Source organism: Carcharhinus amblyrhynchos, chromosome 24, assembly GCF_965287045.1.
Source record: "Carcharhinus amblyrhynchos chromosome 24, sCarAmb.v2.hapA, whole genome shotgun sequence".
In the NCBI taxonomy this organism is placed as follows: Eukaryota; Metazoa; Chordata; class Chondrichthyes; order Carcharhiniformes; family Carcharhinidae; genus Carcharhinus; species Carcharhinus amblyrhynchos.
Genome location: NC_137347.1, coordinates 12,163,007 through 12,174,070, shown reverse-complemented (window position 1 = coordinate 12,174,070; position 11,064 = coordinate 12,163,007). Strand labels below are relative to the sequence as shown.

At 43.9% G+C, this 11,064-nt stretch overlaps 1 protein-coding gene across 1 annotated transcript; it reads left to right on the top strand.

Annotated features, from left to right (window-relative positions):
• Positions 1 to 282: 282 nt before the first annotated feature.
• On the top strand, positions 283 to 8,461 carry snip1 (Smad nuclear interacting protein). Its single transcript, XM_080211523.1, has 3 exons — positions 283 to 525; positions 2,186 to 2,787; positions 5,812 to 8,461. Exons 1-3 carry the CDS (start codon positions 319 to 321, stop codon positions 6,068 to 6,070), a joined length of 1,068 nt encoding a protein of 355 aa, XP_080067649.1. The 5' UTR covers positions 283 to 318; the 3' UTR covers positions 6,071 to 8,461.
• The last annotated feature ends 2,603 nt before the right edge of the window (positions 8,462 to 11,064 follow it).

Sequence of the window (11,064 nt, the reverse complement as noted above, 5' to 3'; positions counted from 1 at the left end):
GTCAGGGTTGATGTGCAGTGTTAGGGGGAGGGGGGGTCAGGGTTGATGTGCAGTGTTAGAGGGAGGGGGGGTCAGGGTTGATGTGCAGTGTTGGAGGGAGGGGGGTCAGGGTTGATGTGCAGTGTTGGAGGGAGGGGGGTCAGGGTTGATGTGCAGTGTTGGAGGGAGGGGGGTCAGGGTTGATGTGCAGTGTTAGGAGGAGGGAGTTCAGTGTTGGTACCTGTGGACAAGCCTGAACCCTGACCCCCCGGAAGTGCTCGCCCCCTTCCGCTGTGGTTCCGGGTCAGTGTCGGCCTCTGTCTCTCCGCCGCCGCCGCCATGGAGGCTCCGGGCCGCCGCCGGGCCTCGCACAGTCCCCAGGCCCAGCGCCACCGAGTGAGGGTGAAGCGGGAGGGCGCGGCCTCCAGGCAGCGGCGCTCGAGTTCGGGCTCCTCCGGGGGCAGCGTGTCCCCTCCCGGGCACTGCCAGAGCAGCTCCCCGGGCCACAGGAAGCAGCACTCCCGGCCCGAGGGCAAGTGGAAGCGGGTGAGTGAGAGAGAAAATAACCAACTCAGTCTCATAATCATTAATAGAAACGCCCTGTCCCAGCTCCAGCCGCACTGAAACCTCAGTCAACAACATTGTCATTGCTGAAGGAGTGAAAATTCACTTTAAAGTTTATTAGTGTCACAAGTAAGGCTTACATTAACACTGCAATGAAGTTAGTGTGAAAATCCCATGGTCGCCACACTCCGGCCTATCTGGGTACACTGAGGGAGAATTTAGCACAGCTGATTCTAAATGGGTGGCACAGTGGTCAGCACTGCTGCCTCTCAGTGCCAGGGACTTGGGTTCAATTCCGGCCTCGGATCACTGACTGTGTGGAGTTTGCACATTCTCCCTGTGTCTGCGTGGGTTTCCTCCGGGTGCTCCCGATTTCCTCCTACAGTCCAAAGATGTGCAAATTAGGTAGATTGGCCATGCTAAATTAATCCCAGTGTCAAGGGGATTAGCAGGGTAAATATGAGGGGTTCTGGGGACAGGGCCTGGATGGGGTCGGTGTAGACTCGATGGGCCAAATGGTCTCCCTCTGCACTGCACTGCACTCTGCACTATGATTCAGTGCTTCTAACCAGCATATCTTTCAAACTGTGGGAGAAAACCGGAACACACAGAGGAAGCTTGCACGGGGAGAATGTGCAACCTCCACACAGACAGGAAATCGAACCTGGATCCCTGGCGCTGTGAGGCAGTGATGCTAACCACTGTGCTGCTTCGACCAGGAGCCATAGCTCAGCAACCATGGCATTGAGCTGTTTGCACGGGAATAAATGTGTTTCTCAGTGACATTGGAAAAGAGGTGATGCTGTCAATAGTGAGGTATTGTGATTTGAAACAGCGACTAAGTTGGTTAGGATATGTTCATTGGAATCTAGAAGACTGAGAGGAAATCTTATATAAACTTATCAAATTCTAACAGTGTTAGATAGGGTGGATTCAGAAAGAATGTTTCCAATGGTGGGGAAGTACAGAGCCAGGGGTCATAGTTTGAGGACAAGGGTAAACATTTTAGGACTGAGGTGAGGAGAAATTTCTTCACCCAGAGAGAGGTAAATCAGTGGAATTCATTACCACAAAGTAGTTAAGCCAAAACATTTCAAGACAGAATTAGTCATGGCTTTTGGGGCTAAATGGTTCAAGGAATATGGGGGGAATGCTAGAGCAGGATATTGAAGTTGATGATGAGGCATGATCAAAATGAATGGCCTACTCCTGTTTCTAGTTTCTATGCAATGGACTGCCTGAAAGGGAGGGCAGGGGAGGATTGGATATTTATTTTCAAAAGGGGATTGAAGAAAAAGGGGAAAAGGAATGCAGCACTGTGGTCAAAGATTAGCCATGATCAATTGGACAAACCTTTCAAAGGAGCTGGCACAGGCACAGTGGGCCAAATGGACCTCTGTAAAATGTTATCCTCAATCCTTTACTGAAATGTCTAATGATCAGTGTTGAAAGTGAGTTTTATTCTGCTCTGGAGCCTAGAAATTTATCACATTTTGGTAAACTTGATTACACATAGTGGTATTCCAATTCAGAAATAAATGGGTTTGCTGATGAAATGGTAATCTCCCAACAGATACTGAAAGTGTCTTAATTCCCAGCTGTGGCTTGGTTAGCAAAGTTAGATTTTTCTCATTGTGTTCAGGAACGGCATGACCATCCACGGCGGGACCATGCAGAGAGGCGCCACCGAGACCGCTCCGAAGGAAATGAACACCGGCGCAAGAAGAACGGCGACCGAGAGCGACACAGAGAGTGGTCAGACCGGGGGCGAACCCACAGCAAAAGGAATGGTGGGTCTCACCCAGAAGCTGGCATGAGTGGCCGAGAGAGGGAGGCCCAGTTGCTTAGCACCCAGCAAGGTGAGAGAGAGTATTACAACGAGAGGAGGCGTCAGAACCGCAGTCAGTGCCAGCTGCTCAATGATGAGAATCCTGAGTCGAATGACAGTCAGGCCAACAGTGTCAATGCGGCCCAGGTCAAAGAGGAGCCAAATTTTGAGTTATCTGGTGCCCTCGTGGAAGATACAAACACCTTTCGTGGGGTGGTGATAAAATACAATGAACCGCCCGAATCTCGGATTCCAAGGAAACGATGGCGTCTTTATCCTTTCAAGAACGACGAGCCTCTTCCAGTCATGCACATTCATCGTCAGAGTGCCTATCTTTTGGGTCGGCAGCGGAGGGTCGTGGATATCCCAATTGACCATCCTTCCTGCTCCAAGCAACATGCAGTGCTGCAGTACAGGTTAGTGTTTGAAAAGGTGTTATTGTAATCTTTTTGTCATTTGTTTTTAATATAAATCCCAAAACTGTTACAGCAGTTGAACTTGAGAAGCCTATGCGTAAAGTTATTTGCATTAGTTTTAAGTACACTTTGCAATGGATTAGCATGAATTGATGGCCAGTGGTACTATTGTATCATCATTTTGAAATCAATGGAAAATGATAAATGTGAAAATAACTCAGAAATTGTATTCCAGTCTGACTGCCAACTGTGGTGAAGCCAGAAACTGTTTAAGAAAGACAGTTTCCAATCTTCCACCATGTGAGTATTGTGAAAAAGGAGACATGCTGTCAAAGCTTTCTGTCTTATACTCATCAGAACAGATCGCAAGATTTAACAAAAGTAAAAGGAATAATTTATACTGCATGAGTAGAGGATGTTGATAGGTTGGCAAGTGGACTCTGATCAGCATGTTCTTCTCATGAAGTATAAATTGTTGTTCCTTTTGTTGTTGGTGTACCTTGCAATCTGTCCTCATGACTGCAAGACAAAAAGCTTCGACAGCATGTCTCTTTTTTTTCAGCAATCCTACACCACTTGGCTCTGTACTGGCCTGGTATAACATCCTACTGGATTTCCTGGCTCTTTCTTTGCAAATCCTCTTCCTTTGCATTCACATTTTCTCCCTTTTCCAATTTTCCTTAACAGGAAGCATAGAGATAACAAAATTATTTTTCTTTTTCTCAATGGACAGTGGTTAATGTGGTACAGGCTTCCTAGGAATGCCAGATAATGTTAAGTACCCCCTTTCTTAAACAAAACTGAGCAGACATCTAGTTGAAAACAGAGCTGGTGGTTACGGTGATACTTCGCTAAGCAATAACCCTAAAGGATTATTGCTCAATAACCCTAAAGGATTATTGCTCAGAGAAGTAATTTTTCCGGGACAGGGAAATTGGGATTTCTGGGCAACAGCTAACCAGAATGGATTGGTATTCTAGAGTTTCGGCTGGTGAAATTGAAATTCAGTTTAAAACAAATCTGGAATTGAGTGCTTGGCTCTAATGGTGACCATGAAATTATTATTTATTATTGTAAAAATTCATCTAGTTCACTACTGTCTTTTTGGGAAGGAAGTCTGCCATCTGGCCTACGTGTGACTGCAGAGCCATAGCAAGTAGTTGACTCTCAACGGCCCTCTAAAATGGTCTAGCAAGCCACTCAGTTCATGGATAGTTGGGGGTGGGCAATAAATGCTGTATCAATGCACACACCGCATGAAAAAAATAAAAAAGTTAAAGAAGAAACACGTGTTTCCGAAGCACTTGTCGTGACTTCAGAACGCTGCAAAGCATTCCGCAGTCAGTGGAGTTGTTTTGAAGTGTAGCCACGGTTGTATATTTGGAAAGGCGACAGCCAGTACTTGGGCACAGCTTTAACAAATACATTCTTTCTGGGGCTGACAAGTAATATTTATGGAAAAGTTTGTCTTGGGGTCATTAAACAGATGGAACTATTTTGTAAGCAAGTACGTTTGACTGACATTGTGGAAGTTTTGGGTTTGACAGGCTAAGTAGTTGTGTCTTATTCCACACTCAAATCCTATCAATGTTTGTTTCAGCAGTCTGTTGCCATTTTCTCTCTCTCTCAAAGCCTTTTTAAGCATTGCTACTATGCTTTAGCTGATTTTAGAGGAATATGTAGATGGCAAGAGTTAAAATATGTCGCATCAAGGTATGTGTGTTAATTGCTCTACAGCCCCAATCAATGGATTGAGCGAGGTTAATGAGCAGTGTTGCGCAAGTCTTCGTGTTGAGAAAGGCTTTACAAAGATCAATTTTACTGAAGCTTAAATGCTCTTTAGTGATCAAAGATAAAGCACCAGCTGCATGACTCCAACCTCATTTCCTGAGATAGCTTTTTTAACTTCCCTTCTGGTGCTGGGGCCTCAGCTATTTACCATTTATATAGATGATCTGGAGGAGGGAACCGAGTGTATGGTGTTGAAATTTGCTGATGACACCAAGATTGGTGGAACGGCAAATTGCGTGGAGGGTGTGGAGAGTCTGCAGAAAGATCTAGATAGGCTGGGCGAATGGGCCAGGAAATGGCAAATGGAATTTAATGTTGGCAAGTGCGAGGTGGTCCACTTTGGTAGGAATAATGGTAGGAAGGACTATTACTTACGTGGTGAAAAACTGCAGCAGGCGACAGTGCAGAGGGACCTCGGGGTCCTTGCGCAAAAACCCAGCCTGCAGGTGCAGCAGGTAGTCAGGAAGGCAAATGGGATGCTGGCCTTCATAGCGAGGGGGATTGAATATAAAAGTAGGGAGGTTTTGCTGCGGCTGTATAGGGCATTGGTGAGGCCGCAGCTGGAGTACTGTGTGCAGTTTTGGTCGCCGTACTTACGCAAGGATATCTTGGCCTTGGAGGGAGTGCAGAGGAGGTTTACTAGGCTGATACCGGAGTTGAGGGGGTTGAGCTATGAGGAGAGGCTGAATAAACTAGGCTTGTACTCGTTAGAGTTTAGAAGAATGAGGGGAGATCTCATTGAGACATATAAGATGATGAACGGGATGGATAGGATAGAGGTGGAAAGACTCTTCCCACTCAGAAAGGACAGTAGGACTAGGGGGCACAGCCTCAAGATAAAGGGGGGGTGGTTTAGAACGGAGTTGAGGAGGAACTTCTTCACTCAAAGGGCGGTGAATCTCTGGAATTCTCTGCCCGTTGAGGTGGTGGAGGCTGCCTCGCTAAATATTTTTAAGACGCGGGTTGATGGGTTTTTGATAAGCGAGGGGATTAAGGGTTATGGGGAGAGGGCGGGAATGTGGAACTGAGCCACGACAAATCAGCCATGATCTTATTGAATGGCGGGGCAGGCTCGAAGGGCTAGATGGCCTACTCCTGCTCCTATTTCTTATGTTCATGAGTAAAACCTCAGTATAGTTCTTCCTGTTTCAATGAGGCTGGAGTAGAAATGCAAAACCTTACATTGCTTGTGGTGCTATACGGCATAACTTGTTGCCCATTTTCTTCCTGTAGACTTGTGGAGTTCACACGGACCGATGGAACACCAGGCAGGAGGGTGAGGCCATATATCATCGATCTGGGCTCTGCCAATGGCACGTACCTTAACAATCAGCGCATTGAATCACAGCGATACTATGAACTCAGAGAAAAGGATCTGCTGAAATTTGGCTTCAGCAGCAGGGAGTATGTCATTTTGCACGATTGTTCGGATACTGCTGAGGTGGATGCAAAAGAAGGGCAGAATGAGGAGGATGAGGGAGTTGAAAGTTAATATAAGTCCTCCCTTGTTCCTTTTCAAATTGGCACTGCGGTTTTACTTTCCCTTTTAAACATGCAGGTAAATAGTTATCCGAGAATTGTGAGGACCAGGGGACAAGTTGACCAGTTTCATATTTTTTCTGTCCAGGCCAAGTCAATCAGTATCACATCTCAACTCTCTCTCAAATTGTGGCACCCTATTCTGAACCAGTGCGACAATTCCAAGAACAAAATGTGACCTGACGAACAGGATTGAACAATACAATCCCTCCAGACCAAATGTTTAGTATTCTGTTTTGCAATTGCATTTCGGGCTTTGAAATCTGGCCTGTTTGCCTCCAGTCTGGTGCTCGGGAAAGAGGCCTGCCAGAACCACAGAGTACGTTCACCAGAGCAGCTACTAGACTGCAGCTTTGTCGATGATATCGGGAGCATCTGATGCTTTTTGTTGTATTTTTGATTTTGTTTTGCCTCTAAGTTATTAGGTAAGGGATATAAACTTTGTAAACAAACAATTCTACTGGACTCTCTGGCCTAGGGATGTCACCAAACAAACACAGTTGCTTCAGCTCCTATTATTCTCTTGTTGGCTTTCACAGAGTTTGAGATGTTGTATTGCTGGTTGAACTCTTGAAATATTTTCTTTCTCTGAAGCAAATGGTGGACAAGCTGTTGTGAGTTTCCAAATTCAAAATGGACCTTTCAGAATCCCTCCTGCATGTTGGATTAAGGAAGTGGTAAAAATGGCCAGTAATTTATCACTCTGGCCTGAAAATATTTTGTGGTGAATCCTTTTCTGAAAAGAATGTAGGGTTTGTTCCCACCCTCAGTCAGGAGGAGTTTCTGTCTCTGAGGTAGATTTTTTCCTCTTTTGATTGAAGAAGCGAAGGTGGTGACCTCCTTGTTTCCTGATAATGCACTGTATGCAATTTTTGTCCCATTTAACCACGAGTTGATGGTTTGGGTCGGCAGGAAGCGAGACAAATGTCAACAAATTATTCTACATTGAACTCCCATAGATAGGCCCATCTGAGTTTTGATGTGTCAGATTCAATTTGGATCTAGTCAGCTGTACCTGTTAGTGAAGACAACACCCAGATGGCAGTGGCTGGTGGGAACTCATTAGTGCAAAATATCCTAATGTAAAATGGGAAACCTGACCTCTATTTTTCCACGTACCTACATGAATGGATATGTTTGCCACTGAAAGTAATCCCTCTTGTAAGGAACTAATTAAATTCCTGGGGTGTTACTGGTTCAACTCATAGAAATGTTGATCAGGATTTTGCTTTGGGATTGATTGGTAATGATCCCTGCACTACCTACCATTAAGATTAAAAATATCAATTTATATCCCTATCAACAGTTGGATTAGATCTGAAGCTTTTCTCTTAATATGAAAGATTCTTGTTGGATTCAAGCAAGAAATATTTGGAGTACTTGTATCCTGCAAAAACATGCCTATATGTTATATTTCTGACTTCTACTCATTTGAACATGGATATTCCAACCACATTTATTTAATTTTTTTGGTGCCTGTACAGAAAGTCATGGAGTTGGAATGTGAATCTTGCACTTCTCTCTCCAGTTGCTGCCTGACATGTTAAATGTTTTCCAGCCTTTCCCATTTTTAAGTAACTTTTCTATCATTTGATGGATTTTTCAGTTAAGATGCCTAGATGTCCCAGACAAACATCTGCATCTAACTCTGCCTCCAAAACTGCTTGGGGTGAAGGTGTAATTTAAAGGGGACAGGGAGGAGAACTAGTGTCAGGTAGTTTGCTTGCTTTGTACATCATGCTGACTTGCTACATTGACTGAAGTCTGGACCATTTAGCTCCCCTGACTTGAAAGAGTTTGATATTGATCAGCCTGCATGTTAGGGGTAGAAGATGTAGGGTTGCACTTGTTAAATATGGCATTTAAGGAGTTAGTTTTATTTGAAAACAGGAAAGCGGGTAAGTTTTTTTTTACAGCTTTAGTGTAACTGCGCACGCCTAACATGTGCAGGCCTTGAAAACAACCAGTCAGGAAAAAAAAAATCAGACTATTTCTTTTCTACTTAACAAAATTGTTTTGCTAACAAATGTGTCTGGTAAAATGTTAATAGACTTTCATACCAAAGGGCTCGAGTTTACCCCTTCCCCAATGCAATCATCTGGCAAAGACACGAAGCCAGGTTGTTGCTGAGCAACAGGAGAGCGATAATGAACAGTGACGCACGCCTACCTTTCAATGCGTTTTGTTATTAAATGAAAACCTGTTTTAAAATACTGCGCAAAAATTATATTTTGTTGTATAAAGAAAACTGGTGTTCTTGTAGATTGTAATGTTGACTTTGTTACAATCGCTCTTATGTTTTTGGCAGTCTGTGTCATTTTTAGTAAAGTAGATTTCAACAATATTTTTCCTGTGTGTCTTTGTTCGAACTATTACGTGTTTCTCTGAAAAAAACTCACTTCAAAAAGAAAATGTGATCACCATCTGATTTCCTGTGGCATTCATCGATCTGTGGCAGAAATATGGCAACGTTGCTTTAGTTGCTAAGTGGGAGCCGAGAGTAATCCACCCTGAGTGCTGATCAAATACTCATTATGGGGCTGTGCCTGAAATAGACCAATTGTTGGAAGTTTCTATTGATGGCAGCTATTTACTAAGCCCTCAATGAAAAAATATTGCTTTGCTTACCAACTTGGTTGTGTCTTTTACAAATAATTGTAGTAATTCCATAAATGTCCCAGTGATCAAGTATTAAGACTAAAATAATATTGGACATTTATCTATCATGTTGATGCCTGTTGTGCACTTTCCAACACAGGCAACAGGATAGTGAAGTGGAGAATGAATATTTTTATCTGCAAGCCAGGGAAAAGAGCTGACCAACACATACACTAAAATATCTTGTTATTATTGTATTTATGAATAGGAATTATAGCAGTTCTAACTTTCTTATGCAAAACAAAATACTGTTTGACTTTCCACTATAACAATTTTTTGTTTGCGAATGCTGGTGGAAAATTTATAATGCCACAAATGTAGAGTTGTCAGTAGAATCACCTTGTTAGAAGAGAGACTTAAGACTTATTGCCTCATATAACCCACGGGTATGTTGTAGAGGGCTTGTTTCAGCACGGATTTTATCATCGAGGGGCAGCATGGTGCCACAGTGGTTAGCATTGCTTCTTCACCACCAGGGACATAGGTTTGATTCAGTCTTGGGTGACTGTTTAGAGTTTGCATGCTCTCCCCAAGGCTGCGTGTGTTTCCTCCAAATGCTCTAGTTTCCCTTCATAGGCCAAAGCTGTGCACATTAGGTGAATTGGCCACGCTAAATTGCCCCTTACTGTCCCAAGAATTTGATTTATTATTGTTACATGTATTGGGATACAGTGAAAAATGTTTATTGTGCACTATACAGACAAAACATGCTGTTGATAGAAAACCTAGGGTAGAAAGAAAAGAGAGGATGCAGAATACAGTGTTTCAGTCATACCTAGGGTACAGAGAGAGCGAGGTCAACTTAATATGAGGTGGATCTATTTAAAAATCTCATGACAGGGAAAAAGCTATTTTTGAGTGGGTCGGTACATGATCTCCGACTTTTGTATCATTTTCCCAATAGAAGAAGATGGGAGGGACAATGTCCTTGATTATGCTGGTTGCTATTCCGAAGCAGCAGGAAGTGTAGGGATGTGTTGGTTAGTGGGGTAGATGTGTGGTATTATGGAGATGGAGCAGAAGGTGGATGTGAGTAAGATGCTATGTAAAGGGTTGGTGCAGACTCAATGGGCCCAATGCCTCTTTATGTACTGTAGGAATTCTACGATCAATCAGCTCTTACTCTCCAAGGTCAGTACAGTGCATCTGAAATTTCATGTGACTGTGAATCCTCTCATTACCCAAAAGTGGTATTCACCTGGCCTACCTTAGATGAACTATCAGAGATGTACCGTGATTGACAACACAATGCACCCTGTTGTGCTGTAGGTGACACTGTCTTGATTCAATGTGCCTTCTAGACCTACAGGTGGCAGAGTGTTGTGTGTAATGCATGCTCCCATTCTGTAGGTGATGGTGTGTTGACAATGCGTCCTCCCATCCTGTGTTATCTAATACAGCTGCCGGCCTTCAATGTGGTGGTGTGTAGTAATATGATGTGGAGATGCCGGCATTGGACTGGGATAAGCACAGTAAAAAGTCTCACAACACTAAGTTAAAGTCCAACAGGTTTATTTGGTAGCACAAGCCACAAACTTTTGGAGCACTGCCCCTTCATTAGGTGAGTAGGAGTTGTGTTCACAAACAGGGCATATATAAACACAAACTCAATTTACAAGATAATGGTTCGAATGTGAAGGATGTCCCGAGACATGGTACGTTAGGGAGATCATGTAGATGCTACAACAATGGATGAATGAACACTGCTCAACAATCACCAGGCAAGACCGTTCTCTTCCTGTTGGCAAATACTTCAGCGGTCACAGGCATTCAGACTCTGATCTTCGGTTAAGCGTTCTCCAAGGCGGCCTTCACGGCACACGAGAACACGAGTCGCTGAGCAGAGACTGATAGCCAAATTCTGCACGTGTGAGGACGGCCTCAACTGGGATCTTGGGTTCATGTCACACTATCTGCAACCCCCATGACTTGCTTGGGCTTGCAAAGTCTCACTAACAGTTCTGTCTGGAGCTAATACACATCTGTTTAACCTGTGCTTCTCCACTCTCATTGTACCTTTTAAGACTTGTTTAGCTGTGAAGACTTGCATTCCAAACATTATCTTGTAAATTGAGTTTGTGTTTATATATGCCCTGTTTATGAACACATCTCCCACTCACCAGATGAAGAGGCAATGCTTCGAAAGCTTGTGCTACCAAATAGATCTGTTGGATTTTAACCTGACTGTGTTGTAACATACCATCTAATTCTGTAGGTGGTGATGAATTGGATGTATACATCCTCCAGTCCGCTAGGTGGCGGTGCGTATAATACGCCATCCGGCCCTTA